Source organism: Mesoplodon bidens (genome assembly GCF_964165515.1).
Source record: "Mesoplodon bidens genome assembly, chromosome: 15".
NCBI lineage: Eukaryota > Metazoa > Chordata > Mammalia > Artiodactyla > Ziphiidae > Mesoplodon > Mesoplodon bidens.
Genome location: NC_138171.1, coordinates 62920341 through 62935128, shown reverse-complemented (window position 1 = coordinate 62935128; position 14788 = coordinate 62920341). Strand labels below are relative to the sequence as shown.

General features: G+C 45.1%; 1 protein-coding gene across 3 annotated transcripts in view; it reads right to left on the bottom strand.

Annotated features, from left to right (window-relative positions):
- The window catches only part of GLYR1 (glyoxylate reductase 1 homolog), a 36094-nt gene that overhangs the window by 17992 nt on the left and 3314 nt on the right, over positions 1-14788 (bottom strand). For all 3 annotated transcript variants that reach the window (XM_081257012.1, XM_081257013.1, XM_081257014.1), the window contains exons 4-6: positions 4952-5090; positions 4159-4401; positions 470-556 (exon numbers count right to left, since the gene is read on the bottom strand). In XM_081257012.1, coding sequence (XP_081113138.1) covers positions 470-556; positions 4159-4401; positions 4952-5090 — 469 coding nt within the window. The remainder of the gene's footprint in view (positions 1-469; positions 557-4158; positions 4402-4951; positions 5091-14788) is intronic.

Sequence of the window (14788 nt, the reverse complement as noted above, 5' to 3'; positions counted from 1 at the left end):
TTGCAGGACTGTCAAGGGCTTTTCCTAAGTAGGCCCAGCAACAGGGGGATGGTGCATCCACCCCAAGGATAAGGTAGTGTGCAGCTACCAAACATCAAAGCTGTATATACAGTGAAAGGGTGTTTATAAAGTACCAAGTGGAAAAAATCTGCAGAATGATCCCACTTTTGTGAAAACCAACACTACTCCCGAAAGTAAAAACTGTAACACGGGTACGTGATTATATAAATGATGGTTAAGTGGGTGCACCAAAGGGTTTGGAGTGAGTTACATCAAGCTTAACAGTCAGGATGCCCCAGGGTGGAGACCTGTGCTTTTTAACTCATTCACTTCTGTACTGTTTGGCAATTAAAAAAAAAAAAGTCTCATACACAAGAAAAGTGGGGGAAAGGAAGAGCACATCACACAGTCAGGCCAGGAAACCAGCTCCAAGGCCGGGCTTCTCCTGGCCCACGGGAGAGGTTATTACCTCGCTCACGGTTGGCTGCCATTTAAACGCGGCCATGGGTCCGGCCATCATCCCCTTCACAGTACTAGACTCGGGGATGGTGAGGTCCTACAGAGGGAAAGGCAGATCGTCAAAACGCCGTGGCACCTCAGGAGCAGGTGTCTTCCTGCCTAACTTGGGGAGCACCTCTTCACTGTTTTGCTCCCTTTAGTCACACTCCACCCCGAACTAACCCTGCCAGCTCCACGGTCTCCCCAGGCATGGCTCTGATGACTGTCCATCGGGAGAAACAGGGCAAGTTCTTGTCAACACAGAGGGAGCCTTTCTTCTTCTCTGTTCTAGAAGTAACAAATGTGTTCCTGTGCCAAAATTTCATAGGATGGAGGTAACGGGAAAGCCCAATTGTGGTCTGTAGTGTGGTCAGCAGGTCACAGAGAAAATTCCTTATGGCAAATATTGAACATTAAGATAACAATACTGGCTTCAGAAAGAATCCACTATATCTCAAAAAAAACTAAGAAAGCCACATGGAGCAGCGAGATCTGCCCAACTTTCTACAGCTGCTAAGTGACAAAGCCAGAATTAGAACCCGGGATGGTCAGGAGCCAGGAGCCTGCTCTCTCCCCAGACAGAAGGTAGGAACCATTTGGGTGGGGGAGTCAAGAGCTCAGTGGGGGCATGTTGAGATCTCCACTAGACAGCCGAGGGGAAATGCAAGGAGGGCCACCGAGGCTGGAAGACAGCAAATGGGGAGAGGGACATGAGGTCAAATCTGTGGTGAAGGGGCAAGAGCAGATCAGCTGTAGAGCTTTATCCCTAGACACCTGGCCCGCAGTGGAGATGCTCAAAAAAAAAAAAAAAAAAAGAGGCCCAGTGCAGTACTGTCCCAGAGAAGTTTCTGTCATGATGGACACGTTCTGACTCCGCTGTATCTAGTGCAGTAGCCACGAGTCACATGTCACTATGGAGCACCTGCTAGTGTGACTAAGAAACTGGATTTTAATTTGGGTTTAATGTAAATTAATTTAAATGTAAATGGTCACCAGCCTAGTGACTTGTCTAAGGCCACAACAGAAGGGAGTAAGGCGAGAACACAGCTCTCTGTCCAGCACTGACCAAAGGCCTCGACTCCTGACTCCTTGCTCTCTGCACAAGTCTGGATTTTAGGAGAGCCACGGACAGTTCTGTCCTGTCCGGATGGTTCGTGCCCCGAGTTGCAGTTCTCAGCTCAGGACTCAGAAATAAGAGCCCCAGAGAGAGGGTGAGTGTGCACCCCTCACACAGCTCCCACACACAGTCTAGACACAAACCCAGCCTTTGCCTTCCCGCACATAATTGACACCCCTGCCATCAAGGTCAGGCTTTTCAGTTAATCCTCATGGGGCAGAGAATTATGGCCCAGAATGGCAATCATCTGGGGCTCTGCCCAGTTATCAGCTAGGCTACGGTGCTGTTTCAGAGAGGAGCTCGCCAGCCAAATGACAATTACTATAGCAACACACACTCTTTTGTGAGGAGTAAGCCTGGCGGCAGCCCCTGGAGTTGAACTAAAACAACCACACTCTCACTGCACAACAGGCTACTGCTAAAAAATAATAAATGTACAATGTTCATCAAATGTATAGTGTTGCAGGCACTAAGTACTTGGCTTGTGTTACTCATTTAATTCTTAAACCTAAGAGGCTTTATTATTTTCAATGACTAGACAAGGAAACGGAGGCAAAGGTAGTTGGCCAAGGTTGCACAGCTGTAACAAGTCACGGAGTCATCATTCAAACTCTAGGTCCTCCTCCTGACCTCTCCTTTATACTTCCCTTTAACCCAAAAGAAGTTTCTTTCCAGGGCGAGCACAGGAGTTGGTGAGATCCATGGCTTAAGATACCAGAAAACATGAATTTGGAGAACAGTATAAAACCTGACAGCCCAGATTTCTGTGGGTCCCCAGGAAATCAATTCAATTGGATCAAATCAGATCATACCCCCTGAAAAGTTCTTCACGCACTGCTCCCGGCAATTTCTAAACTTTTTCCACCTTTGGCTGGAGGTTCCCTGCACTCATGGTCACCTGGGCTGTCCCCACCGCTACAGTTGCTCTCATCTACTCTCTGTCTTAGGTCATCCAACAGCGAGAAGGACCCTCTCTAACACAGAGGTTGCGCAGTGGCAGCTGAAGGCTGAATCTAGTCCAGAGAGATGTTCCTTTGGACCTAAAAGTGTTTTAAAAATTTGAGTTAGCTTCTAACACTTAAAACGGGAACATTTCACTTAAAAAAAAAAAATCTGTATTTCCAGCTTCTCTTGAGAAAAACCAGACGATTTGGCAAAAGTTGGCTGTCACTCTGTGGGGGGGCCTTGGCCTCCCCAGACGGCAGCCGCTGCCACCCCTAATGCTCTCGGCCCAACCTCCTGCTTGAGCAATCTCTCCCTTCCCTGCCTGGTCTCACTGGTGTCTGAACTTGCAAGTTTTGATCTCACGTTTAGCGTTTCATCGCAGCCTCATCACCCGTCTGTCTGTGCCAGCCATCTGGCTTCTAACCCCTTGATCCTGCTCTAACAATCTTCCCCTGTGTTTTGACAGACTACCCCCTTCACCTCAAATTCTCCTCCCTTGGCTGCTAAGACTCATACGAATCTTTTTGGGAAGAAGGTGAGAGGTATATTATTTCTGCTTTACTTTACTTCACCGGCTCTGCCCACTTCTTCCAACCCTGAGCCGTGTGCATTCTCTCTGCAGAGCCAACTTCTGCCCTTCACTCTCCTCTCTCCTTGCTCCCCCCTAAGACAATCCCCATCTGGTCTCACGGATCCAATGTCCTCTCTAGATATTCGCTCCTCCACATCTACATTTCCATCCTATGTTATTGGAAGCCTCCCTGGCAATCTAGACATCACTCCATATGCATCACACTCAAAACAGAACTGGTCCTCTTGCCCCATAAGCCAGCTCCTCTCCTTACTCCTCTGCTCAGAAAAAAGGCATCATTATTTCCCCAGGCACAGACTTGAAATCATCTCCCTTCCCTTTTTTCCATCATCCCCTATATGTAACCAGTTACCAAATGTTCTGAACTCTTCCTCTGAAGTGCCTCTCACACAGTTCCTTTCAATATTTGCTATCCCACCCACCACCCACGCCTGCCAAGGAAAGCTCCTTATGAACACACACCTGAAGTTACCCTTCTCATTGGCTTTGAGCCTTTCTTCTCTGCCCGCCATGATCCCTAGCACACAGCTGGGAGCACACTGCCACCTCCACATCCAGCTCAAACACCTTCACGGCCCCCTACTGACTCCATGACAGTATAACACTGCTTAAGTAGACCTCAAGGCTCTCCACAATTGGGTGACAACCTATCTTTACCTGTCAGCTCTCCTTCCTGTCCTCTACCAGTACTGAGACTCTGCATGCCAACACCGAGCCCATGTGGGCTGTGCCCTTCACGTATGGAAGGCCTTCCCTTCTTTCCTGCTCAGCCCTTTCCAGTGCCAGCCCTTGCACGCTGGCTCAGGTGGACCCTTCTCCTCCCTCGACCATCTGGTCCACCCGTGCATCCAGGCCGTGCCCCTCCCCTGGTCTGCAGAATTCTTTAGGGCAGCACATAGCAGAGGACTCTACGTCCATTCAGGGAGCTGAAGCATACTGTAGAGCTCAGCTCTCCGGTATACAAAAGAAAGTCACTAATCCCAGAAGCTACAGAGATAAAACAAACCTTCTCATCCTTTGGGGGCCGACCCCGCTTCCGGGGACTTTGTTCTTGGGCTCTTTTCAGAGGGGACTTGGAGCCTCTCTCTGAGGAGCCTGATGACACCCTCTTCTTTCCTTCTCCCATGTTCTTCTTCACCTTCCCTTCAGACAGGCTAAGCTTGCGCTTCTCATCACCTGAGTTTGGCCTACTTCTCTCCTCACTGGAATTACGCCGATTCTTGTCATCAGCAGAACTGTGGGATGATGTCTGAAAGTTTAATAATAATAATAATGATAACCACCAAAACAGCCGCCACCATCACTACCACGATTCACAGGAGCCACACCCTGTGATAAGTGCTTTACGTGTGTTATCCACACAACAACCCTATGAAGTAGGCTCTGTCGTCAACTCCACTTATATTCGGGGAAGTGGATTGAAAAAGAAATTCAAGTCACTTGCCCACAGTCCCCAAACTGGATTTACACCCAGGGAGTGGATATAGCCCAGAGGTCGTGCTCCTAACCTCCATGCTATAAAAGGGAGAAGGCCTGTGCTATACTCAAAAGCTGAGATACTTCTCCTGGGTCCAAGAGACTTTCCTAAGAGCAACAATCTATTCCAGAAAGGTCAGCCACATGCATGGAGTTTCAAGTTGATTAGCAAAACGCTGATACCTTAGAATTGAAGTAGCTCTCTCTCCACTGGCATTGCATTAAGAATAGTTTTGGGTTCGGGCGATATTTAATCTGTCAGTTACTATGCAAAAATAACCAGTCTGGAGTCGGCATAAAGTGAGAATCATGGAGCCTCTCACCTGGTCTTTCCCTTTGGCTCTCCTGAGGAACTCTTCGACGGCATCCACAGCTTGCTGGAATCGTTTTCCCTTGTTAATCTTTATCATTTCCTCCTTATGTGCATGATACGGCTTGAGCTGTTCCACTTTGATCCAGGCACTGGCAGAAAACAGAGAGAAAGGATATGATCCACACTGCCTATGCCCAAAAGTATCAAAGACCTCACCCCAGCAGAATGCAAATACCTGTTTGGTTTAACTGGACTTTGAAACAGGCCTGCCATTTTTACCCAAAACATGCTACTGACCACCCCAAACTCTTGAGCCTAAAAGTATGTTTTCTTGAAACAAGTCAAACAACCACCACCAAAATCAGCATCCTCCAAATAAAATCACTGCACTGCAGGTTATTTCCACTCTTATTCACCAGCCTTCCACACTGAAACACACATACTCTGCCACTAGCTCAGGGCAGAGGAAACCTGTAGATGTGCTCCCATTCTCACTACACAGTACAAATGGCCCCATGTGGATCCCAGGGAATCAGGGCTCTTGGAAGCGTTATCAACCACAGCAGCATCACTGTCCGTCAAGAGCCTGAGCTAGAATGATGACCTGTCAATACACTGAGAATGTGGGATGATACGAGGACTAAAGAAAGGCAACATCTTCAAAATTCTGCTGCTTCTACAAATGTTTGCAGCCTTGGAGCCTATATTTGTTCATAAATGATTGTACCCAGGGCTACTAAACCACACAAAACTTGTGACACGTTGGAACGAGGGCAGTAGTCACAGAAGGAGGCTTTTAAAAACAAGATTCTACTTGAGATTAGAGGAAGGGGAACATACTCTTCCGATTTTTAATTCCTACCACCAATGCAAAACACATGAAAATGAAAAAAGCCATCAACTCTGGAATAACTGGCCTACCATACTAACCTGCATAAATCTACCCCAGCTGGCTTTTGTGGTTTCCCTAAATGACATTCAGTTTCCAGAACACCAGTAATAATGGAGGGAATTTTATAGGCTTGGCAAGGTAAGAGTTGACTTACATATTTTACCATGCAATACTCAGAGGTTTCATAGCATAACCTTCAGAAAAAGTGGATCAAGTCAAGGATGTAGAAACTGGGCTATCACACTAACTTAGAATTCTTTCCTTTAGAGAAAGCTAGAGAATATTCACTAGTAACAGTAAAAGTGCTAACCTCTGCACATAAAAATAGAGCTACCAACCCAGCAACAGCCACCTGTGCTTTGAGTGGTTGTGCTAATGGCTGTGATGATGGGTCTGCACAAACACAATCTCTGGAACCATCAGTCTGCAAACTAGGACTAGGCATGTTATCTATGGGTAAACAAGACTAGAGAGAATGAAACAGTGAACAGGCACTCAGATGCTGGTCTTACTGCACAGAGAGCTCCAATGAGATGAAGTAAGCAGGTACCCTTCTAGTTACCAACTCATCTTGAGGTTTGGAATTGGACACAAGAGACCCAATGGGTCTGATCTACAAGGAGGAAAAATGGAATTAAATTTTGACCCCACATTATTTAGCAAGTGCGTTTATAGCATTTCTAAGGACAAACCACCAGAGCAATCAGAAGAAAAGCCAGACACACCCTGAAAAGCAAGTCAAACTTTCAGATTAAATGGCAGCTCTAAGGTGACAAAAGTATCAGTGATGAAGCTTAAAGACCCAAAGTCCTCAGGAAAAGCCTCCTCCCTCTCCGAGCTTCAGGTCAGAAGCTGAGACCTGCCCAAGTTCCTAGCATAAGAAAGACTGGGTGGTTTTCATCGAGCCCCTTGAGATGGGACAAGAGACTCTAAGAATCCCTAACTCCCTCTTCCTCAACCGCCTCACATGAACCTCTGATTCAAGTGGAAAGGTGAGAACATCTGTGGAGGAAGCACTAATAAATCCATGCCTATCTGTTAATTGAAGCATTTTAAGTGCATTACTGACTTCTGCCAGGAGAACAGTGCAGCCAAAATTCACTCATCCTAAATAAAGACTGGCATTTGAGATACTAAAATTTTCCTCTTATGACCATCTTTGAAAAGTGAAAATAATTTGCTGAAAGAGCTGACAGTATAAATATGACTTCAACAAGATCAACGCAAGGAGCGTTAATCTACTTAAGAAATCAACCTCTTGCTGGAGAAACATCCTGTCACGTCAGAAAAACAGTAAATAAAAAGCCAGCCCACTGTAGCCCTAGGAAGATTATCTCTTGAAAGCAGGATGAATTGAAATCCACTTTGGCCATCTCAGTAATTTTCTCCCTGAAGGCTATACTGCAAAACTCTGTCTCCGTAGAAAGGGCAAGCTTGAATGTCAGCTGGAGCTTCAATAAGCCCCACTCTCCATCCACTGAGGCCCATCAGGCGGCGCCTGGCATGCAACTCGTGCTCAATAATCACCTAGTAAATTACAACTTCTAGGCACCTTCAGGGGGGCTGGATTGCCGACCTCTGGGTTAAATAATGTATGGTTGTGGAGGCTTTTTGTAGTTGTTGCTGTTGTTTGTATGGTTTTAAAGTGACTGTTCTGTTTCTTTGCTAGATATAAGCTGTAACTTGTGATTTCCCTCTTAACAAGCTCCCAATGCCTTGATGGAGCTGTACCTTTTCCAACCAATTTGCTGTGGGCTGCTAAGTCAAAAAAATCAGGCTTAGTCAAGTTGTGTCTAACGAACCGGCTTTGCTTCTATATACAAGGAAGTTAACTACACGTTGTTTGTAGAAGTAAATGCCCGAAAACAAGCTAACTGGCAATCAGTGAGATCATTACAAAGAATGAAATGGAAGATCCCTTAAGATACATGGCTAAGTGGAAAACAGCAAGATACAGAACAGTGTGTGTAGTATGTAAGCACTTGTGTAAAAATGAGGAAAAAGGAGCACATAACTGCCTGATGATGCGCAGTGTCTCTGGAGGGACTCGCCATAAGAAACCAGTATAATTGGATGCCTATGGGCCAGAAACTGGGTGGCTGAGGGATGAGGATGAATGAAATTGTTTCAACGGTTTACAGCTTGATTTGCAGGGAAACCATGAATATCTATTATTCCTAAAAAACAACATATCAACGATAAAGGCCTCTGCTGTAGCACATGGGCTACTCTGACTGCCCAGAGGGTTCTCCCCCATGACTTCCTTGTGTAGGTCTGCTCAGGTGGGTAGCTACTGCCTGGCTGCCTGTGTAACAGCACCTGTAACACAGCCAAGAGCAGCAAACTTACGCTGGTATTCTGATACACCTCCCACAAATGCCTTCCATTTGAGAATATAAAACTTCCACTAAGCCACCTTCCGATTATACACTCAAAATAAATTTTAAAATTTCACATTTTCAAACGCTTCCATAATTCTGACCTGCTTTCCCCTTAAATCAAAACTAAACTATGATATCATAGTAAAGAAGCCAGTCTATGAACAATCTCAAGCACCCTCGTCTATGTGTCTCAGACTTCACAGCAACAATGACCTGGGCTGGAGAGAGAGAGTACACACACGCAAGCATAGCCCACAGGTGAGAAAAAGGATGAGGTCAGAGATGTGTGTTCGCCTCTCCATCTGGATTTGGGGAGTACTGTAGTACTTAAAAAATAATTTCTATGCTTGCCCCATCCCCCCTTAAACTAATGAAAGAGGCTGAGGATTACTGAGGTGTTACAGGTCCAAGTCTAAGCTATTCAGAAATCAAGACACCCCAAAAAATGCAAATCAAAAACCAAAACAACCAAAAAAACCACAAAACAAATAACTAACAATTTCAGTTAATTTCAAGCAACTGATTATCACACAGACATCAACAAAGACTTGCGGGGACTTCCCTGGTGGCGCAGTGGTTAAGAATCCACCTGCCAATGCAGGGGACACGGGTTCGATCCCTGGTCTGAGAAGATCCCACATGCTGCGGAGCAACTAAGCCCGTGTGCCACAACTACTGAGCCTGCGTGCTGCAACTACTGAAGCCCGTGTGCCTAGAGCCTGTGCTCTGCAACAGCAATAAGCCCGCTTGCCACAACTAGAGAAAGCCCACGTGTAGCAATGAAGACCCAACGCAGCCAAAATAAATTAAAAAAAAAAAAAGTTAAAAAAACCCCCCAGGGCTTCCCCAGTGGAGCAGTGGTTGAGAGTCCGCCTGCCGATGCAGGGGACGTGCGTTTGTGCCCTGGTCCGGAAGGATCCCGCATGCCGTGGAGCGGCTGGGCCCGTGAGCCATGGCCGCTGAGCCTGCACATCCGGAGGCTGTGCTCCGCAACAGGAGAGGCCACAACAGTGAGAGGCCCGCGTACCGCAAAACAAAACAGAACAAAACAAAAAACCCAAAAAAACAAAGACTAGCAGAGAAAACAGATTTAGAAGATTTTTGTTTCCAAAACTTGAAAACATTCCCAAATGCTGGATAAGGCTCTCAAGCTGTACTGCCAACACCAACATGGTCAGCCACTTCTTTTCATGCATGACACCTGTTCCTGGGGTCCAGTGCTTCAGCCACGAAGGGAGGCACCTGTAGGACAGGAGCTGCTGTTGGCGCTGGGAGGGGAGAATCTGCTCAGAGCTCTCTAGGATAACTACTGTCCAGTTCTGGCAGAGGGACACTGCTGGCTCACTCCAAATACTGGAGCAGTGGCTCTCACTATCTGCTTGGCTCAATTCTCCAACCACTGCATGTGCTGGATGCAGGGAAAGTGGGTCAATCAGGTGCCAGGTGAAAAGAAAAGGGGATGCTCAGATGGTTCCAATCTGCTATGCTTCTAATTATGAGCCACAAACTTTTCTAGAAGTTACTTCATTATTATTTTTAAAAATTTCTTGGCCGGACCTCAAGGCTTGGGAGATTTTAGGTCCCCGACCAGGGACTGAACCCGGGCCCTCGGCAGTGAGAGCGAGGAGCCCTAACCGCTGGACTGCCAGGGCATTCCCTCTAGAAGTTACTTTAGCACTCACTCAGACACCTCACAACCAGGCTGTCTATATCTAGCTTGATGTAAAAAGTACCTCAGGCTGGGACCTTGGACATCTTAACACTTAAATCCTTGTTTCCTGACGGCTACAGAAACTCTTGTTTGGGATTTAGCCGTTGTTTGCCCACGGTATTCTTTGAACTGGTTTGTTTCTGGTGGTTTTTTGAGCACCTGCAAACTAAATGAACTCCCTCCATTCTGCCATTCATGGCCACTGATGAAACTTTTAAACCCTGAGCTCACTTTCTACTCTGATGAGCAGCCACCTGCTTCGAAGTGGGCCATCATGTGCCTGAGACTTAATCTTTTGTTGTGGTCATGTGGTGGAGTTGGCAAAATTACACTGAAGTTATTTTGCCCTCTGAATTTTTGCAAAATAGAAAAGGACTGTGGGCAATTCCCATGTAGCCACCTAGGCTCAGCTGAATCCAGCCATCTTATATTAAGTCCTTCCCCTCACAGGGGAAGCTGGATGGGAAGGTCTATTCCTTGCTTCCTTTTTGTGAGGGGCAGCGAAGTCAGGAACGAACTATGTCGCCATCCTGGTGACATCACCCCCAGCCCTCTCTTCCTGGTTCCCTCTTCCAGTGGGAAGTCAACATAATTTGCTAGATGTTTTAGAAGAGGAAGAGAGAAAAATCAGGTTTCTAAAAGATTAAAATCACCATTTATCTTAAGGAGCTGCCCTTTTTACTCTTTAATATAAGTCCCTGCTTAATATAAAAAAACCACATCTCTATATATTTTCATTAAGTAGCATGTCAGTTTTGAAACTGAACATCCCTGACTGAATCCTATGTTCCTCAGGAATACAAGAACAGCCTCACTGGGTCAGAACATGTCCACCGAGGTCAGGGCCCAGTGACAAACGGAGCCCCTAGAATGTGCCAGGAGCACACGACCCTCTCCCTGGCATCAAGCATTAAAGGTGAGGTAGAGTCCAGCCTCTGCTGTAGCCACTTACAGCTTTGCCCGTAAAAAGTCATTCTCATCCCTAAAAAGTCCACTTGCATTTCCTGTCTAAACCACGTCTCACATAGTTCTCCTTATATATGTCCTAAACACAGTCACACAACATTTATTCTACTCACGGTGCCCCTTGTCAAAACACCTGAGGATTTATGAACAAGTCAGTGTTTATCTCTTTAAGGCCGCTCATTATTTCACCAGTTCTGATGGTGTTCTTCTCTCGGTCTTTGCTTTTTCACATTAAAGAGTCCCGTCTTTCACCTGATTCCGTCCCCTTTCCCGACGCTGACTAGTTCCGTCAGAACCCACTAGGATGATAGACAGCACACAGTACTCCTGGTGAGGCACAATACAGTTTTTACCTAAAGGTGGAACGATGTAAAAATAAGAAAAAAGAGTAACAAGAGCAAAACAAAACCAACCAAACAAAGAAGGGTGGAACAATGTACTGTTTTTTTTTTTTTTTTTTTTGCGGTAGGCGGGCCTCTCACTGTTGTGGCCTCTCCCCTTGCAGAGCACAGGCTCCGGACGCGCAGGCTCAGCAGCCATGGCTCACGGGCCCAGCCGCTCCGCGGCATGTGGGATCCTCCCAGACCGGGGCACGAACCCGTGTCCCCTGCATCGGCAGGCGGACTCTCAACCACTGCGCCACCAGGGAAGCCCCAATGTACTGTTTTGTGTTCAAAGCCTTTATGGTCAAAAGAACAGACCTGGCTGACATCCTTAGGAATCTCCAACTCTCAGATGCCTTTCTTTTCAAACACAGATCCTCCCCACTCTGCCCTACCATGGGCAGGGTCTGTCTCTCTCTCTCTCACACATTTTCCTTACTTAAAGCCACCTGCTTCTAATCAGCTTTTTTCTTTTGTAACAGATCTATACCCCGACCTGATGTTTGTTGAACACCTGCTCTTGCCAACCAATACTATGAATAAGTGATGCTACTTCTTCATAACTACAAGGTAGGGGGTGTTACCCCACATGTGGATGAGGACACAGAGACTTAGAAAAGTGAAGCAGCCCAAATCACAGAGCAGACAAAAGTGGTATCTGAATATACATTAGGCTGGTAACAAGCCAAAGCTCTTTCCCCAAAGTAATTTGCTGCTACCAAACAATCTGGAGATTTTGCCTTCAGTTAATACAAACATTCTAAATAAAATCTGCCTAACACTGATCACTAAGAACCCTTCACCCTTTAGAGACGTACTGTAGATCCTTAACCTTTGTTTCCTTTCATGAAGGCAACCGCTTAGCCACAAAAAGTTAACACGTTAGTTCCCTGATAGCTTAATTTTTAAATGCTTTTTTACGAACACTATCAAGGAGGTTTAGAAGACTAAAGATATTATATCTAGCCACTGCTGTGTATCCACTTGCTTATGAATCTCCTCAAAGAACTTTAGTTAGAAATCACATACATCATCACCACTACCAACACGTTATTTTTGTGTCCAGGAAACTCATCCTTTTCACTGGCTTCAGAGGTTTGCCTGGTTGAGTGCTTGAATGCTGAGATTCCCTCAGCTCCAATTTCCTGTGTCCTATTTGTAGTATTTAGTATACATAGGGCCGACAGTTTATTCTTCTAGCCTTCTAGCATTTAAAAAATTATCATAAAAACACAATAGCTTTCAGGTCTCCTGTAAGCTGATTAACTCCCCACTTTCTATGAGGTCCCATTTGTGTTTCAGACTTGTGTACTTCTTCATTTAGCTACCCAAGCTGGGCCAACCATGTTGCCCCTGTTCTCCCCAAGCACAAGTTCTTTACCTCACGCAGAAGGCTCTCTCTGTCCACACATCCAACTTAACTCCCAGTGGTTTACAGTAGCCCCACTGCCTGGAATGCCTTTACTATTCTTGCCTGTCCAAATTCTAGCCATCCTCCAGAGTTTGACCTAAATCCCATCTCCCCAGCAACCTTCTTTGACCTAGCTGTTCTCCGCTGTTCTCCTTGTTCTAGAACCCTTTAACAATAATTCTACGCATCACTCATTCTGCACTTAATCCCATCTAAAATGTTTACATCTTGTCACCTGAGTTTATGTCTTGTCCTGAGTCCCTGGAAGACGGGGACCACAGCATTTGCTTTCCTGGAAGTTCCCTTTGGTGTCCAGCAATGTGGAGTGTGGCTGTACAATCATACTTGTTTGCATCCAGACAATCTTTGCTGTAAATTCAAGGCATTACCAGATCATCCCCTCTTCCAGATTGTCTCTTGCTCTTACAGCTCTGGGCCAGTGACTCCCTTGAAATATTGCCACCAAAAGGCTGCTGAGTTGGTTTGTGACAAGAACTGGGGCTGGGTATGTCTGTATATGTTTTTGGTGAAGGTAGACATGCCATGCAAACTCTAAATCAGGATGAGCACTCTGTCGCATAAGCTTGCCAGTGAAAAATACTGTTGTAAGAGATTTTCCTATGGAATATTATCTATTGCTTTCTAGAAATGTATATTTTAAAAGTTGGTATCAGATATATCAGGAAAGTCACAGACATTTTTCAAACCCAAAGCTATGTTTTCCTGTAAGAATCATAAATAGAAACACAACTATTTAAATCAAACCATCTAGCTAGACCCAGGCAATTAACTTGATGGAGTGATGAGAAAGCTAAACAAGTTGCTGGAAACTCAAATACACATTCTTCGCTTCACTGTGACTTCTTATATGGCCTATTGAAGAATCTCAAATTAATAGTCCTGATTTCAACTCTAAAACAGATCTGGTTAAAAAGCTTTACTGTTACAAAAGACCCCGAAGAGCCAAAGCAATCTTGAGACAGAAAAACGGAGTTGGAGGAATCAGGCTCCCCGACGACAAACTATTCCACAAAGCTACAGTAATCAAGACAGTATGGTACTGGCACAAAAACAGAAACATAGATCAATGGTACAGGATAGAATGCTCAGAGATAAACCCACGCACATATGGTCACCTACTTTATGACAATGGAGGTGAGAACATACAACGGAGAAAAGACAGCCTCTTCAATAAGTGGTGCTGGGAAAACTGGACAGTTACATGTAAAAGAATGAAATTAGAACACTACCTAACACCATACACAAAAATAAACTCCAAATGGATTAAAGACCTAAATGTAAGACCAGACACTATAAACCTCTTAGAGGAAAACATAGGAAAAACACCCTTTGACATAAACCACAGCAAGATCTTTTTTGACCCACCTCCTAGAATAACAGAAATAAAAACAAAAATAAACAAATGGGACTTAATTAAGCTTAAAAGCTTTTGCACAGCAGAGAAAACCATAAACAAGACAAAAAGACAACACTCAGAATGGGAGAAAATATTTGCAAATGAAACACCAGACAAAGGATTAATCTCCAAAATATACAAACAGCTCATGGAGCTCAATAACAAAAGAACAACAATCCAGTTAAAAAATGGGCAGAAGACCTAAATAGACATTTCACCAAGGAAGACATATAGATGGCCAAGAGGCACATGAAAAGATGCTCAACATCACTAATTATTAAAGAAATGCGAATCAAAACTACAATGAGGTATCACCTCACGCTGGTCAGAATGGCCGTTATCAGAAAATCTAGAAACAATAAATGCTGGAAAGGGTGTGGTGAAAAGGGCACCCTCCTGCACTGTTGGTGGGAATGTAAACTGATATAACCACTATGGAGAACAGTATGGAGGTTCCTTAAAAATCTAAAAACAGAACTACCGTATGACCCAGCAATCCCACTACTGGGCATATACCCTGAGAAAACTGTAATTCAAAAAGAGACATGTACCACAACGTTCATTGCAGCACTATTTACAACAGCCAGGACATGGAACCAACTTAAATGTCCATCAACAGATGAATGGATAAAGAAGATGTGTCACATATATACAATGGAATATTACTCAGCCATAAAAAGGAACGA